Source organism: Lepidochelys kempii, chromosome 9, assembly GCF_965140265.1.
Source record: "Lepidochelys kempii isolate rLepKem1 chromosome 9, rLepKem1.hap2, whole genome shotgun sequence".
In the NCBI taxonomy this organism is placed as follows: domain Eukaryota; kingdom Metazoa; phylum Chordata; order Testudines; family Cheloniidae; genus Lepidochelys; species Lepidochelys kempii.
The window spans coordinates 1,454,124-1,480,133 of record NC_133264.1 but is presented as its reverse complement, the minus strand read 5'-3'; the positions used below and the strand labels follow the sequence as shown (position 1 = coordinate 1,480,133).

Below are 26,010 nucleotides of genomic sequence, written 5' to 3'. Positions count from 1 at the left end.
TGGAAAGAGATTTAATTAAGAACTTGACTGTTGCAGAACAGCCCAGGTTAGGGGAGCTGGAAAACACCTGCCGTGCCGTGGGATACTGAAGGGACAACCTGCTGCTCAACAGAGCTCAATGGAGAAAGGGAACTGAGGCAAGCACTGCAGCTGCAATGGAAACACCAGCAGGGAAAAGGTAATAGGTAATTCTGCAGCAAGTAGGACACCATTAGCACAGTGTGCCTGGGTGAAATCATCCCTGGCGCCAACACTTCCCGAGGCAAAGTGCTAATGGCAAGCCATAAGCAATGCTTGGAAGCTCCACCCAGGGGAGTTTCAAGAGAGCAAATCACCATCATCCAGCCTTTGGTCTGTAGATTTGCACAGCTCTGCTACAGTATGGACACTGCAGCCTTTTACATGCTGTCCATTTCCAGGACAGGAAGGTAGCTTAGGTGCTGCCTTTCAGCTCGCATCCAACCAAACACGGACAAAAGGAAGCCAAAGTGTAGAAACTTGGGTCATGGAGCGAGGGGAGTAGATTCTTTTTTGTTTCTGACCATCACAGAGTGACTGGGGGCAGACGGGACCACATGCTATTCTGTAACACATAAGAGACAAAGAAATGCTGACAAGGAATGGAGCTCAGGTCCTTTCTAGGATGAGGGCTCCATTCCTCTGATACTCCCTAGTGAATGTGTACTTGTGCCAGTAAGGTACAGACTAGGGATCAGGAGAGCTACGTTCTGTTACTGCACTACTAAATTCACGTCACCTGTCTGTGCCTCCATTTCCACAGAGGTACAAGGGGGGGTGATACTTCCCTACGTAAGAGGGCAATTCCCCACACTAATACCATCAAAGTTTGTGAAGGGGCGCAAGATCCTCAGGTGTAAAGTGCCATTAAACAAAGTCCAGTACCTACTCCTGGGGGAATTCTGTGCTAATGCGCGTGCGCATAATTAATAAGCCCTGCAGGCTTCTATTTTTTTGGCGCAGAAAAAAGCTTCTGCCAAAATGTTGCTGCAGTTCTGCCTATTGCCCATCACAGGATGCAAGAACAGCAGCAGCTCCCAGCAGAAAATAACGTCTGCAGTTCCGCCTTTTGCCCAAGAGAGGGCTCTGTAGTGATAGAACAAAGCTGCAGCTCACAGCCAGCAAGGAAAGAGAGAACCTGCCTTCTTCACAGAGCTTGTCAGGCCAGGTCAGGAGCTTTGGGGAGACAGCGTGGGGTGCTGGGGGTGGGGGAGTGAGATAGGAGCTCATAAGGGGAAGGACAGACTGGGGCAGGGGCTGAATGGGAGCGAAGGGACAGAGACACACGGGGACAGGGGAAGGGAGTGCAGAGCTACCTAGGGACAGGGAATGGCTGGGTGGGGGCACAGAGACACATGGGGACAGGGGGAGGGGGAACAGGGAGACGTAGGGACAGGGGAGCGGATGGGTGAGGACACAGACACATGTGCCTGACCGAATGGGAAAGGCTAGGGGTTAGCCAGGGTCTGCATGGGGGAAGCTCCCTAACAATCCCTTCCTGCCCCCTCCAAAAACCTGTTCCATTCTTTTTCCACCCATACCCAACAACCCTCCAAGTTCACACGCAGGCTCCTTCCAAGCAATTTACTTCCCTCTCCCTCAGCTCCTCCATTATCCCTGACTCCCCCAAGCCTTTACACTGCTTCTGAGGGGTGCGGGAAATATGGTTCTGTATTGTAGTTTAAATGAATTATTACTCAAGAGTTCTGTATCAATATGCCTAGTAAGGAATCTATTTGTCAAAAAACATTTCCTGAATCTTTTTTGTTGTCTGTATTGTTAGAGACATACTTGCTGACAGGTATTTTGAAATAAATGACTAAAAATAACTGAAACTGGTGTGATTATATTGTGTTATTTTGACAAATAAAATATGCAGAATTTTAAAATATTGTGCGCAGAATTTAACTTTTTGGCACAGAATGATTACTAGAGAACATCAAGGGCAGTTATTCTACTTTATAACCTGGAAAAACAAAGCACTAGTTAACTAAGCTCATAATGTTTTCCAGTCCTATTATTCCCTGCCACTGGATCAGGAATGGAGAGTAACGACAGATGGATGCAGAGGACTCAGTGTGCAACCCTAGCCTGGATGGGTTGCTCTGGCCTTTGACACATACTTGTGGAGTTTGGATTTTTCTCAACTTTGGCAGTATTTGTTGAGCTTGTCCTGCCACTGAAGTCACACTGAATTCTTGAAGATTGAATATTTCTGTAACTAATATAGGCTCATTAGTTTGAATTATTTTGGGGCTCAATTCTGGTTTTACATATGATGCTTCTGTTACTGGCTATTTTATATCTACATCTGCCCAGTACCAGACCTTTGATGAGACATAGTAAGACATGGCCACATACAGGACATAAAATCAAATTGATCTGGGACAAATTAGGCAGCAAAGAGACTAGTACTCAGTCAGATGGAGACTGTTTTAAGAGATAAATGGAAAAACGTATATAAGCGTTAACTCCAAAACCAATGGAACATGGAGCCACATTTCCTTCCCCACAGCATGTTCAGGCCCAGCTACATCTGCAGCTCTTTACTTTGCCAGTAAACCGACAGAAAAGTTTCCAGAGACAAACTCTACTGAATGTTGCACTGGCCAAGCAGCGAGAAGGCAGTGGCTTCAATACAGATACACCATGCCTGTTGCCAGAACTAAATATCAAAAAAAATTCACGACTAACTTGTTGAACATTAATTTATGTTCTGCCAGAATTCACCAGAACAGATTAAAAAAAGGAAACAGGTGAAAGTGTCTCAAATGTAACAAACTTTATCCAATAAGATTCAATTATTTAACTTCTTAGTCAGTTGTACAGGTTTTTGTTTAACCCTCCAGAGCTATAAAATAGGTTTGGAAGCTAAACATACTCGTAAAATGACTCCAACCACTCTCGGCAAAAGGGCCGACTTTTCAGGAGCAGTTAAAAGCCTAAACTGACCTACTTCCAGGAGAGACCAATGGCAAGTTCTTTGATGGTTAGCAGGGAGCTTTGTTTCTTTCTCCGAAGGAAGAAACACCGTGTGGCAGAGTCTGACCTCACACACCTGCCCCAGGCAGTTTGTCACACAGTCAGATTTTCAGTGTGAAACACTGATGCTGGTTTATCCTTTCTGCTTCAGTGTGTTCGCATAATATGTAGGACATATTGCGGTCTCCAGCCTGGCAGCAAGCACATTTGGCTAATGCCTCAGCTATGCATCTAGGTGCTTGGTGATTCTGCGAACCTTCTCCTTTTTGTTTTTATTCCCATGTTTTTTCCAGGGCTTTCCTCTGACGTTCTCGGAGCTGGATGCAGCCAAAGGCACAGGCCCACAGCCAGGTTTATATCCCATCACAGTCTGAACACCTTTCGTCAGAGCACGGACATTCTCCTAAAAACAATAAATATTTGCAAACGTGTAAGCACTGAGGCATTTAACTGTAGATTAAATTACAACATATTAATTTTAACATCAGGCATAAGCCAATCCACATGCTAGGAGGCACATCCAGAGCTGCAGAGGTTCCTCTGGCAAAGTGGGAGTGGTGTCGTGCAGCACAGCAGAGCCAAAGTCTGCCAGGGATTCCTGCCTAGCAGTGTAAGAGGCAGAGCCCCAGAGGGCCATAGGTCAGACTGCTGCCTAGGGGCACATTGGGATTGCAGTGGTCTACTTCAGTCGTCATTGGGCTGTAATGGCCTTTGCAGAGCAACACTGCGGCCACTCTGCTGGGATTCGTTCATGCTTCTGCCCACCTGTGAAATACCCAGCACATGGGCATCTCAGTTTGGGCCTAACTGTGAATGTCTCCTGTACTGCATTGACAACAAGGGAGTTTTGGAATGGGGTGGGAAAAAAAGAAATTCCATTTCTTTAGCGGGGACACACTATTTTTTGTCCGCTTGCTTGCAGGTGGGTGCTATGGACTCCGGGGTCTGCCAGATCATTCCGTTGATCAGAAATGCTATATTTGCCAATGTAGAGCTTGCAAGATGTCAAGCAACCTGTGCTGTTGCTCTGACTTCCTCCAGAGGGACCCTGAGAGAGTCCACAACCTGTGGGACAGTTCCTGGGGGAAAGATGAGAAGTGAGTTGGTGGTGTAACCTCTTCCTCTTGTTCCTCTAGCACTTCTTGTTCTGTCTCAGGCAGTCTAGAGACTGATGAAGATGGAGATCTCATTTGTGTCTGTCTCTGCTCTGCAGGTGGTTTGTGAAGTACACCCTATATGCAGCCCCTGGGTCCCAAAAGGGCTAATATGGGGAATTGTTATGGGTTTGCATCCTTGGGGAGCCCATACCAGAGACCTGGTTCACTTCTGGTCTCCAGGTATCACGGACAAGAAGATGATTCTCTGTGCGGTTGGGCCTGATATGATGGAGGACTGTGTGAGGCAATGGAATACTCCTCGTCTTCCTCCTTCTCTTCCTCTCTAGAGAAGGGTGGTGAAGGAGAGTGGTGCTGTGTCTCCGGGGAAGAGGCATGAAGTGCAGACAGCTGGCTACGGAGAAGTGACAACTCTGGGATGTCAGACACTATCAGGTCCTTTGGCTATCTAAACTCCTGTGGTACCAGGAGCAGCATCATTGGCACCCGTGGGTGTGTAGAGATGGGGACATTGTCGGTGGTAAGGGTGGAGTGCATTCTCTTGAGCAGCCAGTGTAGATGGAGCCAAGGGTCATGTCAGTATCGAGGGCTTGCTCGGTGCAGAAGCATTCAAAGTTGTTTTGGCTGAGGCAAGTGGTACCGATTTTGAAATTCTTGTAGAGTCCTTCTCAGTGCTGAAGGACAGGGTTTCTGTCTGTGGTCCTGCCCGTTTAGGGTCCTTGGACCTCTCCTCAACACCAGTACCGGAGGTGCCCGGATGATCGCGGGAGCTAAGTCTCACCCCTGAAGACGCTGAGGCTACTGACCTGACAGGGGATGCCTTTCTCTGAGGCGGCTCCTTAAAGGGTGAGCCAGTGGCCTGCTTCTTTTCATCTGGGCGGGAGAGAGTTGATTTTCTCTTGGTGGTGCGTGGCAAATGAGGGTCGGCTGATGATCGTCTGCCGATGGTGACCGCCGCGTAGGAGGGGTTATGACCAGCCTCAGACCCTGGCCTCAATGAGAGCTCTCCATTAGTGAAAGGTTTGGCCTCAGTTCCCAGTCCTTTCTGGACCGAGCCTTTCATTTGAGGCAGTGACTACTTCTGAGAGACATGTCCCTCCCTGAGACAGCATATGTACTGGAAGTGACCGTCACTGACAGGAATGGTCTCACGACAAGAGAGGCACCTCTTGAACCCGGGGGATCTGGGCAAAACCCCGAGAAGGGAGAGCTTCCCAATTGGGAAGGGCATAGAAAAAGAAACCTACGCTAGGCTAAAGAATAACGGGGAGGAAAGAGCAACAGATTTTTTTTTTATTTTTTAAATCGGAGAAAGAAAAAAAAATTCAAGGAAACGGCTAAGATATAGAACGTTATAATGGAACCACTTCTGTTACTAAGGCTATGGATGTCTGAAGGGCTCTGCTGAGGATTCCACACCAGACCAACAGCCGCTGTTGAGGGCAGTTGGACTATACAGTGCTATACAGATGCCGCTCACGGCACGAGATGGGGAAGAGTATGTGCACCCCAACAGGCACAGCTACCGATCTCTTATCCCCGGCGCAGGGTGCTACCGCATCTACAGTGGAACACCCTTAGGGAATCCACTTAAAGAAGAACTTCCAGAGGTCCAAGATATTAAAAGTCAACATTAACAGTCCAAAGTGCTCCTTTGGCAAGGCTTTTAAAATTCTTGGATGCTAGTTATCCAAACCTGCTGATTCGTAAATGTCTAACTTTAGGACCTGCTGTTTAACATCCTCCATGGTTACTTTTTTTGGTTACACTCTGAAGATGCTGACAAATTGGTACTAGCATAGATGTCTCTAAGGCAACTACTCCAGAACTTACCTGGTGGAAAAATGTTTTGTCCACCACATTTTCAATTTGTTTTGCGTTCTGATTCCTTTCGGACTTTTCTGCATTGCCGTGCACAGCTCTGTGCTGTGTATATCTTTCGTGCTGGTGTTGGAAGTCGTTTGGGTCAATGCCAGGAGGAGGATGGCAATACAACAGCTTACCCTGTAAAATTAATCAGTCAATCAATGGCTTTCATCCTCGTGGCAAGAATCTCACAGCCAGACCCTGAAAGGGCAAGGGTGGACTCCACAAGTTCAGAGAGCAAAACTATGTCTAGTGGCTAGGAGCTGCAGACCGAATGTCAGGACTCCTGGGCTCTATTCCACAGACTCGCTCTAACTCTTGGCAAGTCCCTTATGCACAATGTTTCATTTTGCCTGGCTGCCAAATGGGTACAATACAGACCTCCCAATGGTGCCATGAGGTCTAATAAGGCTCATCCAATGAGAGGGATTATGGAAGTGCAAAGGATTATTATTGTAACGGTTATGGGCACTGCGGTCATAATAAGGCCAGTGCATGGCCCACTAACCAAAATGAGTTCTCTTTCTAACTATGTGCTGTACATTTTATAGATACTCCTTCCTCTCTAGCAAGCATGAGCTGTCTAGCATGTCTCTTTCTGCCATCACACACAAAACCACCTTTCTAACGGTCATCAGCAGAGAGAGCCCATTCGTTTTAGTCTCTTTTTGATTAAAACCCCAGATTATAGATTTTTGGCTAAAGAAACACTTCAGCGTATCGCACTCCTTCATCCCCCAAAGGCAGAGCTGCTTGAGCAGAATAGATAACAGTGGTAGTGAGAACTTACACTGACGTAATCTTTCAACACATATCGCGCTGATCTTGGCTGGTCTGGCTGCCCATGAGCTGTCATAAATCCTCTCATATCTGGGAGAAAGGCAGCAGAAGGTTAAGATTCAGAGGCAAGTTATAGCAGACTCTCTATCAAGGGAAGAGAGACCCCCACAGCTATGCAATAGGTACTGCTGTTGCTAGTGCAGTCCTTTCTTTTGAGAAAAAGCCCATGCCCTCTCCAAATCCCAGTCTAATGCTCGGCTTGTTGGGAAGAGCGGGGGATGGGAGATGAAAGCTGTCACCAGGTATGGGGAACGCTGTTGACTGCAAGGGGCATCTAGAAGCATTCTAGTCAGAAGGGAATGAAGAGATTTGACAACCCCCCAAAACACAATCACTGTTAGGCTAGAGAAGAGATGTTAAGAGTAACAAGAAGGGTTTCTTCAGGTATGTTGGCAACAAGAAGAAAGCCAAGGAAAGTGTGGGCCCCTTACTGAATGAGGGAGGCAACCTAGTGACAGAGGATGTGGAAAAAGCTAATGTACTCAATGCTTTTTTTGCCTCTGTCTTCAAGAACAAGGTCAGCTCCCAGACTGCTGCGCTGGGCAACACAGCATGGGGAGGAGGTGACCAGCCCTCTGTGGAGAAAGAGGTGGTTAGGGACCATTTAGAAAAGCTGGACATGCACAAATCTATGGGGCCGGATGCGCTGCATCTGAGAGTGCTAAAGGAGTTGGCGGCTGTGATTGCAGAGCCATTGGCCATTATCTTTGAAAACTCATGGCGATCGGGGGAAGTCCCGGACGACTGGAAAAAGGCTAATGTAGCACCCATCTTTAAAAAGGGAAGAAGGAGGATCCTGGGAACTACAGACAAGTCAGCCTCACTTCAGTCCCCGGAAAAATCATGGAGCAGGTCCTCAAGGAATCAATCAATCCTGAAGCACTTACATGAGAGGAAAGTGATCAGGAACAGTCAGCATGGATTCACCAAGGGAAAGTCATGCCTGACTAATCTAATCGCCTTCTATGATGAGATTACTGGTTCTGTGCATGAAGGGAAAGCAGTGGATGTATTGTTTCTTGACTTTAGCAAAGCTTTTGACACGGTCTCCCACAGTATTCTTGTCAGCAAGTTAAAGAAGTATGGGCTGGATGAATGCACTATAAGGTGGGTAGAAAGCTGGCTAGCTTGTCAGGCTCAATGGGTACTGATCAATGGCTCCATGTCTAGATGGCAGCCGGTATCAAGTGGAGTGCCCCAAGGGTCAGTCCTGGGGCCAGTTTTGTTCAATATCTTCATAAATGATCTGGAGGATGGTGTGGATTGCACTCTCAGCAAATTTGCGGATGATACTAAACTAGGAGGAATGGTAGATACGGTGGCAGGTAGGGATAGGATACAGAGGGACCTAGACAAATTGGAAGATTGGGCCAAAAGAAATCTGATGAGGTTCAACAAGGACAAGTGCAGAATCCTGCACTTAGGACGGAAGAATCCCATGCACCACTACAGACCAGGGACCGAATGGCTATGTGGCAGTTCTGCGGAAAAGCACCTAGGGGTGACAGTGGACGAAAAGCTGGATATGAGTCAGCAGTGTGCCCTTGTTGCCAAGAAGGCCAATGGCATTTTGGGATGTATAAGTAGGGGAATAGCCAGCAGATCGAGGGACGTGATCGTTCCCTTCTATTTGACATTGGTGAGGCCTCATCTGGAGTACTGTGTCCAGTTTTGGGCCCCACACTACAAGAAGGATGTGGAAAAATTGGAGAGAGTCAGCGAAGGGCAACAAAAATGATTAGGGGTCGGGAACACGTGAGTTATGAGGAGAGGCTGAGAGAACTGGGATTGTTTAGTCTGCAGAAGAGAAGAATGAGGGGGGATTTGATAGCTGCTTTCAACTACCTGAGAGGTGGTTCCAGAGAGGATGGTTCTAGACTATTCTCAGTGGTAGAAGATGACAGGACAAGGAGTAATGGTCTCAAGTTGCAGTGGGGGAGGTTTAGGTTGGATATTAGGAAAAACTTTTTCATTAGAGGGTGGTGAAACACTGGAATGTGTTACCTAGTGAGGTGGTAGAATCTCCTTCCTTTGAAGTTTTTAAGGTCAGGCTTGACAAAGCCCTGGCTGGGATGATTTAATTGGGGATTGGTCCTGCTTTGAGCAGAGGGTTGGACTAGATGACCTCCTGAGGTCCCTTCCAACCCTGATATTCTATGATTCTAAGATTAAACACACCAGAGAGTACACTCAGTCCTCAGAAGAGGGAGCTAAATACCTGTTGCATTTAGCTCAGATTGACTCTGCTGACTGATTCGGGAGTGTTGGCATCCGGCACCGAACAAGATGAGTATCACAAACCAACTTCCATGTTCAAGATCATTGCCAGGTACCATTCAGATATGTATGTTTTATGTAAATGCCTTCTGATTAGGGTTATTTCATCTACAGGAAGCAAATTTGCAAAGCATAACGATATACTCCTGGGGGAATTCTGCACCACTGCCCAATGCAGAATTTGTGCTGCCAAACTGCCGGCTGCCTGTAGGGGCTGCTGGCCCAGCAGAGCTCAGCTCTCCAGCTCACAAATACAGGACGCTGCCGGGGGAAAGGGGTGCTGAGAGGTTCCGGGCAGCTATGGTTCTCAGTGCAGGAAATTCTGTACAAGTCCAGGACCCAGCATCAGGCTGTTTCTCCCTCTGGATCGCAGGGATCTGGCGGGGAGGGAGGGAGTGTTTGGGCTGGCGGGGGTGGGGGGGATCCTGCAGCTGGGCTCTGGGGAGTAAGAGGGTGCGGGTGTCTGAGACCAGAGGGGCAGAGTTCTCCCCCAAAATGAGCTCAGCTGGCACATGTGACACACCCAGACTGAGGCGCCCAACGAAAGCATAACAGAGAAACAGGAACTGGGTTGTTGTATGGGTTTCTTTAACTCTCTACTCCTAGGGGAATTTTTTTGTTGTCTGTATTGTTACAGACATACTTGCTAACAGGTATTTTGAGTATATTGTTATTTTGACAAATAAAATATGCAAAACTTTGCAGAATTTTAAAATACTGGGCACATAATTTTTTAGCACAGAATTCGCCCTGGAGTAACTATAACACATACAGAGAATTAGCCATCTACACATGGCCTCCAGCAAAGGCCTCATAGTCGAAGAAGGAAGGTTTTAGTACCTGAGACACCCAAGTGTGAAACTGAATTTAACCCTATGCTTCAGTGGCTAAGTGTATTGCGGGGGTGGGTGTTAGGGTATCATCACTCACATCCATATGCTGTTAGCAGCTCTTCAGATGTTGGTTGGCGATCTGGCTCCTCATCTTCTCTGGGTTTTATGATATTTATTCCATAGGTTGCTTCTAAAACATGTCGAGGGATATGCTGGCAAATGTGAGCTAGTGAAGGAAGCCACAGGCTGAGTTCTGTTCTGCATGCACTGGTTGCACAGGCAAAAGGTATTGTAGGTTACTCAGGAAGACTACTTTGCTTTTAAGAGTAAAGAATGACTTTGAGATTTGATTATATAGGTTGAAAAAGGAAAGACACATGAGCCTCCACAATAAGGATTATCTTAAAATAACACAACTCAAAAGAACAAAAGCAGAAGATGACAGAAACAGAGGTCTATTTCATCCCTCGGGCAACTCCACTGACTTCAATAAATATGGCCAGACAGCCTTAGTCCCAGCTAGCATACAGTATATTTCACATCTAAGTGTTACCACATGCCAAACATTTCCAAACCCCGAGCAAAGGATATTAGAGAGATAGGTGGAACATGGTCCCTCATCTGGTCTATAGGCAAAATTCCACAGCAGATCATCTCTGCCTTTGTAGAGACGAAGGATGGCATCACCAGACCAGGACAATCGCAGAGACACAGGCCAGGCTCCACATATAGAGTCTACAAGGAAAAGAAAAGCAGAGGTCACTGAGCATCCGATGTATGTTCCAAGCGAGGAAAGGGAATGAGAGGCAGAAAAATCACAGTAAAGTTGGGTGTGGGTGGGGTGAGAGAAAAAAAAACGCTAGTGCAGGGGAAGATTCACCAAGCAGAAACTCCACAACACTACAGTGTGGCATGGAGATGGCCAGCCGGAGCCTACACTTTGCTCAGCATGAAGGTGGCAGCTAAAGGAAGAACAGAAAGTCACAAGAACCCAGTTTTGTACCAGTGTCTCCCAGGGACAAAGAAGTGTGACAGCTCTGAAGGCTTTTCCTTGCAGTCTGAAAAGATTCTATCATCCCCAAGTTGGGGCAAAGCAGAACAGTCAAGGACGATACTCTTCCTGCTCTTTATGCTACGGAAGGTGCTTCCTGACCTCTAGGAATCTAAAGTAGTACCTACTTCTGCCTGAGGACTCCTTCTTGCCATGTGCTGATGGACAGAGGATGGCCAAGTACCACATTTACAATGGAATATGGAAAATATTTCCATCAGAACAGAAGCTCTCATGTGTTACTCTCTCCAAGCTGTAGCCAACACGATGAAAACCCTTGAGAACCCCTGCCAGCGAGCATGATCAGACATTCCTAAACCGCACTGGCACAGTCAAAATAATACATGGCATCCAGATCAGAGATTTGAGAACTCCCAGCTTCTGCCATGGGGGGAAAGCCACCTTGCAATCAAGTTTCCTTCAGCTGGAGGTGACTGAAATGCCAGCACCCCAATGATACCTGAAAGTGCTTTGTGTGACCTGGCGTGGCAGACACGGACACTTTCTTGTTTCCAAGGATCGTGTTGATTGTTGAGCTCTTACCAACATTAGGGTAACCCACCTGGAAGGCAGAAAGTGGATTGATAAGACAGTCATACCAGGCAAGGCATTATTAAGCTACTAATAGGTTTGGCACAGGGACTAACCGTCAATCTAAGCACCATTTGAAAGTTGTACTGTAGAAAGCTGCAAGGCTGCAGTGCTTAAAATGAATCCACACTTTGAATCCTTACTGATTTCACTTGCCCGGATTTTGTCCTCATGGGAAGCGGGCCTTCTGGACAAGCGTACATTCCACACTGCAAGGCTCTTGGACCACGTTAGTCTATTTTAAGTACAAGCTCCAACTTACCAGCCCTACCGTGACCTCTCCCTCCTTCACCTTCTTCCCAGTATGTATCGTTCTGAATATCTCCAGCAGTTCCTTTTTCTGTGCCAGGTGGCTGCAGTTACTGATGTGCCTGCTCTGCAGTGGCCCTGGGCTTTGCCCGAAAGCCCTGTCAGTCCTGCTTTCCATACAGCTTGGGTTATTGGAATTTACTTCTTCCTCACCATCATCTTCAGAACAGGTCTGCCAGGCATCCTCCTCCTCTTCACAGTCCTCATATTCATCACTGTCGTCGGCATCACTGCCCAGGACTCTGCTTTCAAGATGCAGAGCGTTACCCCTGAGTGCGCTTTCTGCACTGCTCTGCAGGGCACTGTGCTCCTCCTCACTGGACCCGCCATCTTCAGAGTCACTTGCCTCCTCAGGTTCTAGTCCCTGGGTAAAGAATGAGAGTTTAATGGATGGAATAGAGAGAGGGCGGAACGTAACCAGCAGCAGTGCTGTGGGGAAATAATTATTGTACTGTATAAATCTATTCAGACAGATTTAATTCTCACCCCCCTTATCTATTTTACAGGATTACTGCAGACTGCCAATAACCCATGCAACACTCCTGTGTCAGCAACGGTCTGAGAGTTTGGAGGTCAGTAGATGTCTTCCTCTAGTGGCTTCACATCTTTGCTCAGTACTTATTTCATGTGTCTTGAAAAAGGACTGCAACAGCTGCGCTATGTGAACTGAAGGGGATAGTCTGCCATTTCACAACAGCTTTCAGTGCACGTCTCTATCTGCCACTGAAATCTATTTGGTAACGGTGCAGATCTTCCCAAACTTGTCTTATTGCATACCCCCTTCCAGACCTACCGGCTGTCCGCGTACCCCCACTTCTCATCACGGATACGTGGGGTGTTCTTAAAGCTACCCTTCTTGAGCCATCTATCCATATTGCACTGTTACGTACAGACATACGTATAGTGCGACATACAACCAAAAACCCCTAAGTTCTGAGCTGAGTTAGACTGAACAGTTGCTGGGCAACTGAACCCGCACTGTACGGTGATTGGAGGTGAGGACTCTGTACATCAGCGTCTCTGTGCATCTGGGTTCTCATTGTACATCTTGAAGTAAATTAACTACCGTATTTTTATATAACAAATTCCCACGAAGTTTTAAAGCTTCATCTGAGTAGCCTACTATGAAAATGCAATAAATAAAATAATTCATAAATAAAAGCCACCATTACCCAATTTCTCCCGCATTCCCCCCGAGATGTCTCGTGTTCCACAGTTTGGGAACCCCTGCTCTAGAGTGAAGCATAGCAGTTACCCTTGAAGCATAGCAGTTACCCTTCCCTAAGGAAGAGGGTATTTCCCCTCTTTCTCTGGAGTTCAGTTACACTACTGCAAGCATGACTGCAAGAAAAACATACATCTCAGTCTTCACAATTCACCAGACACACACACAACCACACGTCAACAAGTGACTTAAGCTACCTTAAGTTTAGCACTCAGCCGTATGCCTTCTGCCAAGGCTGACCAGAACACAACTTTAACACCTTCTCTCTCAAAGAACTGCGCCCAAGCCCCGCGCTGCTCTTTGCTCAGCAAATCCGCCTTGTTTAGCAGAATGATGTTCTCTTTGTCGCTGCTCATTTCCTTCACGTAACATTCCTGGAGAACACAAAAGGATTAGACAGTATTCTGATTTGGAAACTGCTGCAGTCCAACATCAAAGTAAAGTAAAATTAGGCCTGCTTCAGTGTACCCTTCGGTAGGCTCACCAACAACTGTACCATTAGGGCCTGATTTACAAAGCGTTCCGCACACAGCTGCATGTCTGATTTGCAAATGCATTTACTGGGCCTGCTTGCACAAAGTGGACATTTGCAGCACAAAGGGCCAGACACAGCTGGCATTTACATACACAATATACCCTACATTCTCATGCAGGTGTGGAATAGAAAGGCTCCAGATCTTGGAGTACTGAGTCCCAAAGCTGACTCAGTATTTATCAAGTTTGCCATTTTGTTACTGCAGGACATTTTATTTCAGAGGCTTCATTAAATGGCTGCTGTTTCTGTAATTTCCAATATTTCTTTTAAATGTTTAGGATAACAGTAATCCACTGGTTTTTTGATTTTGCACTGCTTTTGATTATATGATTATACTGTATATAAAGTTATATACAGTCAAAGTGAGCACTGAGACAAGGACAGTAGTTTAGAAGGACATTTGCTTCACTTAACTTACCAGATCTTGGCATCTAAACAGGAGAGGATTTCTGGCATCTACTATCTGAACCACAATGTCACTGCAAAATAAAAGGCCAATAAGCACCTTTTGCTGCATTATTACAAAGGAAACCATGGAGCACAGCACACGATTGTTATTATTTCTTTTCAGGGAAATTTAAGAGATGGAATTTCACCTGTCAATCGTGTTTACTAGTTCCACTAAACACTCTCACTTAACTGGCCCATGACAGGACGACTCATTGGCTGTAAGGGAAAGTCTGGTTAATACCAGACTTTCCCTTACAGCCAATTTATAATGTCCCATAAAGTCACCCTCCCTAATTTGTACCAAATTGAAGTGCGTTTCACACAGCTGACACCCTCTAACTGCAATATAATTGCTGGGCAAAGGGAAGTGAGGAGAATTTTCAACACATCTAGACATCCAGGGACAGTGTTTGGGATCAGCTTTGTATTCAGTAGAGAAACTGCATGAGGTGTTACTGGAGAAAGATATATGGAGTCACTTCCAGAGGGACATAGTGTGATTTAGCTGGGACTCTCATTAATGTAATTCTTGCCCATATCCTAATAATTCCCCTTAGACTGCAGGTCTGCTAGCACAGACTGCTGCCTGTTCTCTGGAAAAAGCTCGATGACTGCCAAGCAGTGCATGAGGAGAAGGGAAAGCCCCAGGAGATAAATCATGCAGGATAAGCTCATCTGATCCCAAGAGTCAAACCTGCTCAGAACTCCAACTGAAACAGTTCCTTCACACACACAGTCCTTGCCAGTGTGCCCTTGGGAAAAACTCCTTCCTAAATCAAGCAGTTTACCACAATGAATATGAGTCAGATTCTGGTTGATATGAAGAAGTTGATACTATGAAACTGCTGAATCCTGGAATTCCTATATTCCAAGGCCAGAAGGGACCATTGTGCTCATCTACTCTGAGCTCCTGTATAGCACAGGGCAGAAAACTTCTCCAAAACAATTCCTAGAGCAGATCTTTTCGAAAAACATCCAATCCTGATTTTAAAATGGTCAGTGATGAAGAATCCAGCACGACCCTCGGTATATCATTCCAGTGGTTAATTACCTTCACTGTTAAAAATGTACACCTTATTTATAGTCTGAATTTGTCTAGCTTCAAAGTCCAGCCACTGGATCACATTGTACCTTTCTCTGCTAGACTGAAGAGCCCATTATTAAATATTTGTTCCCTGTATAGATACCTATACACTGTAATCAAGTCACCACTTCACCTTCTCTTTGTTAGACTACATAGATTGAGCTCTTAGAGACTATCACTATGAGGTATGTTTTCTAATCCTTTTAATTGTTCTCATAGTTCTTCTCTGAACCCCCTCCAATTTATTAACATTCTTCTTGAATTGTGGTCACCAGAATTGGACACAGAATTCCAGCAACAGTCGCACTAGTGCCAAATATAGAGATAAAATAACTTCTCCATTTCTACTCAAGGTTCCCCTGTTGATGCATCCCAGGATCACATGAGCTCTTTTGGCCACAGCATCGCAATGGGAGCTCATGTTCAGCTGATTATCTACCTGACTCCCAAACCATTAGTGCCCAGGAAACGTGCCAGAGGCGAGAGCAACCGGTGCTTCAGCCTGCTGAGACCGAGGGAAGCTTAAAGCACACAGAGGATTTGGTATCTGGAGCCAGCAGAAGAGGGAGCCTGACCAGATATGTGACAACAGGATCACCTCAGAGATGGAGGGAGAGCCCGTACATGTGTTTCGGCATTGAGATTAGACTGCTTGGTGGGGAATTTTATGACTAGAGACATAGTTACAAAATGATGTAGTGAGAGTCCATTAAACATCACACAGAGAAAAACTGACTATTACCAGCTATGTCTGAAGGGAGTGAAAGCCAGACACGAGGAATCATATCATGCGTCAGATGGGATAGAAATAATAAAAGCTGACTATCATCCTGATAGCAATGTATTAGGACCGTGTATAGTAAGGAGAAGGAAATGGTAGATGTCCAATTGCCTGAGACTTTTGGAACTAGACAGAACCAAACACTTATAGAAAATGCCCAGTAGTGAGCAAGCCTATATTGCCAGGGAGATGGACTGTATGGTGTAATACAGAGGTTCTCAAACTGGGGGTTGGGACCCCTCAGGGGGTCGCGAGCTGTCAACCTCCACCCCAAACCCCGCTTTGCCTCCAGCATTTATAATGGTGTTAAATATCTAAAAAAGTGTTTTTAATTTATAAGGGGGGGGGGTTGCACTCAGAGACTTGCTATGTGAAAGGGGTCACCAGTAAAAAAGTTTGAGAGCCACTGGTGTAATAGGTCTCTTCCATTTTCAAGTTCTATGATTAGACCACAAACATGAGCTCCAAGGAGAACACACAGATCGGTGCAGACCAGCACCACTGTCTAAGCACGTATAAGGTGTCTGGATACCAGACATAAGGGCGCATACAAAGGAGGATGTTTCTGACAGCATGGGTGCTCACCAACCAAAGCCCCCCTGTGACATTGAGACAGTAACAAAGAGGCTCTTTATGAAACGGGCAGATCACTGTGACCTTGCTGCTGAAGTATTTTTCAATTTCAGAAAAATCAGTAGAGATACAATCTGAAAGTTAATTACTAATGAAATTAAATGCCTAAACTAGATTAAAAACTGGCAGATGGCTTTGCTTTTCTGTTTCAGCTAAGCAGAGCAAACAGAAAGATTTCTGTGGTATGCCAGGTTGTTGTTAATGCCCCCAATAATCTTCTTCTGAATGGCAAGAGGCCCTAGACCAGGAGCCCACTCTCCACATCGCCTTGGCTTTCAAATGCTCCACTATTCCAGGACACACAATTTCTCTACCACTCTAGTGCCATGGAATGACTATGTGGGTGGGGTAGCGGTGATGGCTAAAGCAGATACAAGATTTTGAATGGACAGCCTAGAAGGCAAGTCCACCAGGGAATCCACAAAAGAGGGCTGCAGGTGTTGCTGATGTCAATGGGATTACTTGTGCTGCAAGCGAAGCACGTGCACACGTGTCTGCAGCATCAGGGCCTAGAATTGGGGGGGGGGAGGAGGAGGGGAGGGGCTTAAATAGCTTTTAGTGGCATAAAGTGTTTGTCACTTCAAAACAAAATTAATGAAGTGTTCATAATGAAAAGTTACTTAGTCCTTCAGTATGTTCACAATCACTTTGTTAATTTTTAAATACACACAGAACAAAATATTAAAAAATAGGAACCTAAAGTTATATTACTAAGTCCATATTTAGACATTTAAGGGTGGGGTTTTCAAATGCATTTAAGTGACTTAGAAGTACAAGTCACTGACTTCAGACTGCAAACTATGAGTATTTCAGTTTTCTTGACTTGTGAAGTTCAATATATTGGAAGGTGAAGCTGGTTCCAAACACAGCACGGGCTATCTGCTTATCAATCATATGTTTCAGTTTGTGCTGTTCTCACAGTGAGGATGCTAACGAAGCTCTGGATAGGTTTTCAGCATAGATGAGCATTTTAGGTCTGAAGCTTCATAGTTACAAAATGTCCACATTAGCCACTCAAGACTATGAAGTGGGAGTAAAGTAAAGTACTAGCAATGTGTGAACAAAAAACATCTGATTTAAATTAAAAACAAAAAAAAAGCCAACAATCTCTCTCTAAGTCATGATTTTTATCATCCGCGACACAGAAACCGATAAATGTTACCTTCTTTCAATGACTCTCCAGAGCTGGCGCCAAAAGTCTAAATTCCGTTCAAATGGGGTCAAAATCAGTTTCTGTTCTTCCTCTAGCCTAGAGAGAAATGGAGAGGATACTCCCCATGCAGATCATGTTAGACAGCAAACACAGCACCAACTCTGCTTGGAATTACACCACACTCGCCTCTCACGGAGCAATCTACAAAAGGCAGGGACCCAAACATTAAGGTGCCCCTCCTGCGAGGTCTGTAAATAGATCTCAGCTCCTGAAGAAAACCAAGCTTAGTGCCATTAGTACACAGATGATGTGATGGCAACTAGTCACAGCAAAGAAAAGCCAACTCCATCAGCAAACAAATTGGGAAAATTCAGAGCTAGGGTATCAGAACAGATCAAAGAAATTACCCCCGTGCCACCCAGTATCTACACAGCTAGTTGGCATGTGGAAAAAATGCACTCGGGCCCATTCCTGGCAGCTTACGCTCTGGGCCAGCTGCGCTCGGCTCCCATGTGGGGTGGGTACCTCACATTTCTCTTGAGCAGCATTATCCTGTAGAAACTGGAAGTGGCATTGGCATTCGCTGGAGACACATGCTTATCCCACCTCCTCTAAAGGGGCATGGGTATGACATTGTACTTTGGCTCAGAGCAGAGTCTGAGGGGATTCTAAATTAACCACCATTGTTTTGGAAAAAAGGAGAAACCTGCAATACGTAAATGTGATTTACAGGTTTACTTGCTCCTGCTTCAGTGCAGAGGGCCGGACTCAATGACTTTTCAAGGTTCTATTAAGCCCCACATTGCTTTGATTCTATGACATATGGTCCAAACTCTTAACCTCATAATAACCAGGGTACTTTTCAGAAACTTGCCACAAGGATGGACCAGGATCACAGTGGTGACAGTCCACCAAGGGTTTTTTCCTGTATTTACCAGGAGCAAACGACATAATCCCTGTGTCCTTAGAGCGCTAACAAAGATATAGAAAACCCATCCCTCCCCTAATGTCATTGATTAGTTGCATTAAGCCCAAGTAGGACACTCACTGAACAAGCTGTCGTCTCCACTCCAGAAAGCTCTCTCTCTCTGCTTGCTTTAACTTCTCAGCACTGGTTCTCCTATCCCAGGATGGTCTAGAATGATCATATATTGAAAGAAACATATAACAGTGTTTTAGAATGTTTTCTCGGTTATATTTGTCCAATAAAAGTAAGATCAGAAAGAACACTTGCTCTGGATGGTTCTGAGGCATTTTATTGGTTGTTGTTCTTATGCACAGGTATCATATTTCTTTGTTCTCTTTAAATATCATTTCAAAAAGTGATGAGAGCATTAAACAGAAAAATGCATTCCATGATCCATTATAATCTCTCACTCAAAAGGCCAGTTTCCTCAACTGTATTGCATAGGATATTTAAGAATGTGGGATTCGTCTCTCCTGCTAGATCTTTTTGAGTTTAAGAGTCTCTTCTATCTGGCTGATCTCAAATAGTGTGGCTGAGACTAACAGTCCTCTTTAAAGAACTGACTTTTAAAAATAATCAGTACCTGCATCTTTCTCAGTGTTAAAACTCTTATATTCCATTCAATTATCTTAAATGTTAATTCCTATGATTCTCAATTCTGCAACTGGTTCAGCTTCTGAAGGCAATGAACTAATGCCGCATGCAAGGAAGAGTTACAATCTGAAGCTGTTGCATAGGGATCCTGTTCTTGGGAAGGTCTTGTACAGCAGCATTGTAGATGAGCTAAAGAGTCAATTTTAAACCAACAAGAATACAAGAAACGAATCTATCCATATTGTAATAGTCCTATTTGTGTTTCAAGTAAGCTGCATTTTTAAAGCTTTTTTTGTCTCCACACATAACAATGCACTTCGTGACTTCACGCTATGGCCTTAGACCAGAGCATTCAGGTGGAGGGCTATTACCCTTGAATTACAAAACCCAACTATTTTATCAAGCGACTATAATAAAAAGACTAAATTAACAAGTTAGTTAACAATTCAGTACATAGCATATATGTTTGAGCACCATGAAGTGGCTCAAAAATAGAGTATTACACACAACCAAGAATTTATTTAGCTGTTTTGCAAGTCAACCTGGTAGCTGAACTTTTTTTTTAAATTTGAAGTAGTAATGAAACGACAGAACAGGACGCGTGTCCTACCGAAATCACATCAACAGAATACTAGGTGAATGAAATCTAAATCACTCCTCTATAAATATAGTAGCTCTGAAGTCAACAGTTTTTCTGAAGAGGGAATAACCCCCTTTTACCCAGATTCACATGGTCATGAACAGCAAAAATACAAAAAACCAACCAACCAAAAATAGTTTGAAATGTTCTCACTTTCAAATACCACCACCATCACCAAGCTCTTATATAGCCATTTTCATCAGTAGATCATAAAGCGCTTTACAAAGGAGGTCAGTATCAATATCCCCATTTTACAAATGGGGAAACTGAGGCACAGAGTGGTGACGTGACTTGGCTGAGATCACCCAGTAGGCCAGTGGCTGAGTTGGGAACAGAACCCAGGTCTCCTAAGTCCTAGTCCAGTGCTCTACCCACTAGGGCACATTGCATACCCTAGTATGTGCAAAACATGCTGGCTGCTGGACCACTTTGTTTTCACCAGGTACATCTACACTGGAAGTGTAATGTCCAGCTCAGGGAGACATACCCACGCTCTCTTTGGTTGAGCTAGCATGCTAAAACCAGCATTGAAGTCTGGCTGCACCACGGCGGGATGACTAGCTGCCCCAAAACCAGAGCTAGGATTTCCAATGGGATTGTACTCAGGCAGTGAGGCCATCCCACCACCCGATTTTTTTAGCACGCTGGCTCAATCAAAGGTAGCACGGGAATATCCACCTGAGCTGGCAGTTACACCTCCAGTGCAGCTGTACCCTGTGAAAACAACCCAGTTACACCTTCCAGCTCGAGTGTGGACACTCCCAAAGCAGCGTATGGTATTTTGAGTTGTCCGGTGCCCCACCTTATTTAAACAAGCACACTAACTGCTCTGCTGCTGGGCCCCCATACTCCAACACTGACCCTGATATGTTTCACTGAGAGTGCACTGCTGCCCAGTGGCCATCAGGAGGTGCTGGGACCCCTCACAGCACCAGTGGCAGGTTTCTGTGATGTAACTGGTACGTTCAGATCAAAAATTCAAGCACCAGGACAACATTTCAGTCAAGTGCAAATGTTAGAATAAATGTGGCGAATAATAATGGCTGAACTGTAAATCCCCACAAAAGGAAACGTACACTTGAAATGCCAATAGACTCAACCGAGGAGACACTGCAGTATTGCCCTGAGCTGGATCTTACCTTCTTGGTATACACAAAAACTGTCTGTTTTCTTCATGGAGTTTCTTGATATTTTTGGTCTCTTCTGCTGTCAGCAGGCCAGTCCTCGCCTCAGCAGGAACAAACTTGATATTCAGTTTCTCTGTTTATAAAGGAAAAATCCCTGCCATTAACATTCACACTCAGCAAGTGCAGATGTTAGGATCTGGGCTGCAACAAAAGAACACCCATGTGAAGGTGGTGGGATTACACGCCAAGCTGGCAGGAAACCTTTCCACCGAAAACCATTGATCTTCATACCATTCAACTGTTGCTGGTCTCACTTGAAACCAATAATTATATGCAAATTCTGACTGTGAATTTGTGCAAACACAGTGTATGCTGCTTCAGTTTACAGATGTTGCATCAGTTGTTGACCATTACAATAAACACAGTTTGAGTACTTTGGGAAGATTTTAACACGATTGTCAATGTTTGGGAAAGGTATTAGATTAATAGTACCTGGAGACTGAAGTCCTCTAACAATAGAGCAGAAAGCAGCTCTGTAAGCTTTCCACCCACTCCTCTGCTAGTACCTTCACCTAGAGGGACAAAAGGACTAGTTCCCATTCAAATCTTGGCTTCTTTGCAGATAATGCAAAGTAACGTTCCATGTGTTGTGTGTATTTGTGTGATGTGCATCTGGTTCCATTAGGAGATGGACTGATACCATGACACATTCCACATAAGGCCTCCTCGACACACAAACTTGCACTGAAATAGCCAAGTTGGGTTTAAATTCACATTTTCCATTGTTTTGGTATAAGTCAGTTGGTGGGCATGCTTAATATGGAATAACAGTGCCCTATTTTAATTTAGCTTAATTCAAGCTTTTTCCAACTGATATTAAAATCAAATAGGACAAATATTTCAAAATACGCATGCCCACCCCCAGACTTGCACCAAAATAATGAAAGGTGGGATTATAAAACCAGTGTTGCTATTTCAGAGCAAATCTGTGTGGACCAGCCCTGAAATATAAGTTGGCAACACCTTTCAGTGACTACTCTTCATAGATTTGAGGCCAGAAGGCCCCCACTAGGTTGAAATTCAATGGGACAAATGCAAAGTACTACACTTAGGAAGGAACAATCAATTGTACTCATACAAAATGGGAAATGACTGACAAGCAAGCAGCAGTGCAGAAAAGGATCTGAGGGTTACAGCAGATCATACACTAAATGAGTCAACAGTGTAATACTGATGCAAAAAAAAAAAAAAAAAAAGGAAACATCATTCAGGATGTACTAGCAGGAGTGTTACAAGCAAGACATGAGAAATAATTCTTCCGCTCTACTCAGTGCTAGTAAGGCCTCAGCTGGAGAAATGTGTCCAGCTCTGGGCACCACACTTAGGGAAAGATGGGGACAAACTGGAAGAAGTCCAGAAGAAAGCAACAAAAACGATTAAAGGTCTAGAAAACGTGACCTAAACAGAAAGATTGAAAAAAAATGAGCTTGTTTAGTGTGGAGAAAAGACGACTGAGGGGGACAGGATAACAGTCTTCAAGTACGTAAAATGTTGTTATAAAGAGGAGAGCAATAAATTGTTCTCCTTAACCACTAAGCACAGGACAAGAAGCAAGGGGCTTAAATTGCAGCAAGGGAGACTTAGGTTAGACATTAGGAAAAAAAACCTTCCTATCAGGATAGTTATACAATGGAACAAATTACCTAGGGAGGACGTGGAATCTCCATTGTTGGAAATTTTTAAGAACATGTAGACAAACCCCTATAACGGATGGTCTAGTTATTACCCAGTTCTGCTTCAGTGCAGGGAACTGACTAGATGACTTATCAAGATCCCGTCCAGTCCTACATTTCTGTGATTAGATCATCCAGTCTGACATCCAACCTAGCAAAGGCCAGAGAATTTAATGAAGTTACTCCCAATGTCCCCAATAAATTGTGTTTAGCTAAAGAATATCTTCCAGAAAGGCATCCGGTCTTGATTTGAAGCTATCAAGAGATGGAGAATCCACCACTTCCTTTGGTAGTTTGTTCCAATGGGCAATCATCCCCACTGATTAAAATTTGAATCTTATTTCTAATTTGAATTTGTCTGGCTTTAACTTCCAGCCACTGCTTCTTGTTCTGCCTTTCTCTACTGTGACAAGACACCACCTGGTCTCGCCAGACTTAGTGCTTCCCTCTCTGGAGATGGTGGGCCTGGGGTAAATCAGCCCCACTAAGAGCAGGATTTGCCTTCCCCCTTCTGTGCTCCTTTGGTTGTCTTTTTAGGGTAGGCCTGAGGGTCGGCCTAAGGCGTGATCCTCCACCAAACTAAAAGGAAGCAGTCTCAAAACACAAAACCAAGGGGGTACCTTTTGCTGCCTCCTTGCTGGGGCAGGGGTGTTGTCCTGTTGCTCGCCAGGGGGTGTCAGTCTTTCCCTAGCAGGCACTCAGATGTGGTGGTTTCCCCCATGGGAAGGAGCACAGCCTCTCACTCTGAAGCAGTTTATTTCCCTGCTGCCACTAGGGGGTCACCCAATGAAATTAACAGGCAACAGGTTTAAAACAAACAAAAGGAAGTATTTCTTCACACAACGCAAGTCAATCTGTGGAACTCCTTGCCAGAGGATGTTGTGAAGGCCAAGACTATAACAGGTCAAGAAAGAACTAGATAAGTTCATGGAGAATAGGGTCCATCAATGGCTATTAGCCAGGATGGGGCAGGGATGGTGTCCTAGCCTCTGTCTGCCAGAAGCTGGGAATGGGCAACAGGGATGGATCACTTGAGGATTCCTGTTCTGTTCATTCCCTCTGGGGCACCTGGCACGGGCCACTGTCAGAAGACAGGATACTGGGCTGGATGGACCTTTGGTCTGGCCCAGTATGGCCGTTTCTTATGTTTTTATGTAATCCTACAGCAGCTTATGCCTAAAACGTAGGGAAAGTCTCAAAAACCACATGCTCCAGCTTTTAACATGCCTAATGCCTATTAATAAACACACATATTTTACATTTCAAATCATCATATCAGGATGAGTCCTCTAGCATGGTCAAAAACTTACCAGCCGCAAATTCGGTTTCCTGCAAGCTCTGCTGTGGCAAGGAATTCCTCAAGCGAGCTTTGTTCTGTCACCGACTGAAGGTTGAGGCGGCCCCAGTCATACCCGTCATTTAACTCACTTGTATGTAACTGCAAAGAAAAGCAGGTGTGTTGCGAGGCTGCTCTGTCAGCACAAGTCAGACGCCCATTTAACACAGCCCCCGGGGCATGTTCAGGCCGGGCCTGGAGGATTTCAGGGTCATTGGCCTGGCAGGGGGCAGTTCTTGCCAAGGACACAGACAGCACAGCGGGACCCACACAGTGATTCTCCCGGTGTTCACCGCACTGACCTGCTGCGGTGCCCGCTAGGAGAGACCAACGCTCTGAGCTAGTCTGGGCACCCTGGGGGGGCGGCGGGAGGGGGCTCCCCGAGGGGGGGGATGGGCACACCCGGGGAGGAGGGGGGGCTCCCCAGCGGGGTGGGGGGATGGGCACAACACCGGGGGGGGCTCCCTAGCGGGGGGAGGGGGATGGGCACACCCGGGGGGGGGCTCCCGAGGGGGGGATGGGCAACACCGGGGAGGAGGGGGGGGGCTCCCCAGCGGGGTGGGGGGGATGGGCACACCGGGGGGGGGGCTCCCTAGCGGGGGGAGGGGGATGGGCACACCGGGGGGGGCTCCCCGAGGGGGGGGATGGCACACCGGGAGGAGGAGGGGCTCCCTAGCGGGGTGGGGGGGATGGGCACACCGGGGGGGGGCTCGGCACACCGGGGAGGAGGGGGGGCTCCCCAGCGGGGGTGGGGGGATGGGCACACCGGGGGGGGGCTCCCTAGCGGGGGGAGGGGGATGGGCACACCGGGGGGGGCTCGGCACACCGGGGAGGAGGGGGGGGCTCCCCAGCGGGGGTGGGGGATGGGCACACCGGGGGGGGCTCCCTAGCGGGGGGAGGGGATGGGCACACCGGGGGGGGCTCCCCGAGGGTGGGGGATGGGCACACCGGGGAGGAGGGGGGGCTCCCTAGCGGGGGGAGGGGGGGTGGGGCACACCGGGGGGGGGCTCCCCGAGGGGGGGATGGGCACACCGGGGAGGAGGGGGGCTCCCGGGGGGGGGGATGGGCACACTGGGGAGGAGGGGGGACTCCCCGGGGGGGGGATGGGCACACCGGGGAGGAGGGGGGGGCTCCCCGGGGGGGGGGAGGAGGGGGGGGCTCCCCGGGGGGGGGGGGAGGGGCACACCGGGGAGGAGAGAGCCCGCGGAGCCGAGCCTGGGCCAGGACCTCCAGCGCCCCGCGAGCGGCCCCTACCCAGGACTCGGGCTGCCTGCCGCCCCGCCGGGCCTGGCTCCTCTCCTTCATGAGGCCCGGCCGAGCCCCGGGCTCCTCTTCTTCCCCATGCCGACTCCTCCCGCGGCCCCAAACGCTTTTCTCCTGGACTGGTCTCCCCCGGCACCCGTCCCTGCCCCGGAAGTACTCGCCCCGTGAACCGGAACCCAGAGGCCGGGCCGGGCGCCCGAGCAACCGGTTCCGGCCGGGTGAGCCACTTTACGCTGTCCGGTGGAAACGCGTCCCCAGGCCAAGCGTTCCGGGCCAGGGCCCGGACCGTCAGCACCCCCGCGCCGGCCGCCAGGGGGCACCGCGGGGCGGCCGAGCCCTGCGCGAGGAGACCGGGCAGAGCACGGTCCAGGCCGCCCGCCCCGAGCCGGGGGCCGCTGCCCTGGTCTGCCCGGCCCCACAGGGGCCCCTCCTCCCTCCCGCCCCCCGGTGCACCCCCTCCTCCCTCCCCCTGTGCAACCCCCCCTCCATCCCCCTGTGCAACCCCCCTCCATCCCCTCCTCCCTCCCTCCCGCCCCCCGGTGCACCCCCTCCTCCCTCCCGCCCCCTCCTCCATCCCCCCTCTGCAACCACTCTGAGATAGCGCTGT

General features: G+C 47.1%; 1 protein-coding gene across 1 annotated transcript; it reads right to left on the bottom strand.

Annotated features, from left to right (window-relative positions):
* Positions 1-2,712: 2,712 nt before the first annotated feature.
* LSG1 (large 60S subunit nuclear export GTPase 1) lies at positions 2,713-25,570 on the bottom strand. Its single transcript, XM_073358989.1, is given in 16 exon segments — positions 2,713-3,403; positions 5,949-6,119; positions 6,772-6,851; positions 10,029-10,152; positions 10,523-10,666; positions 11,443-11,544; positions 11,836-12,246; positions 13,305-13,481; positions 14,061-14,121; positions 17,753-17,839; positions 18,792-18,878; positions 21,084-21,204; positions 24,115-24,130; positions 24,132-24,242; positions 25,395-25,450; positions 25,453-25,570. Coding segments are annotated over 16 exon segments (1,959 nt in total). The 5' UTR covers positions 25,484-25,570; the 3' UTR covers positions 2,713-3,223.
* Positions 25,571-26,010: the final 440 nt, after the last annotated feature.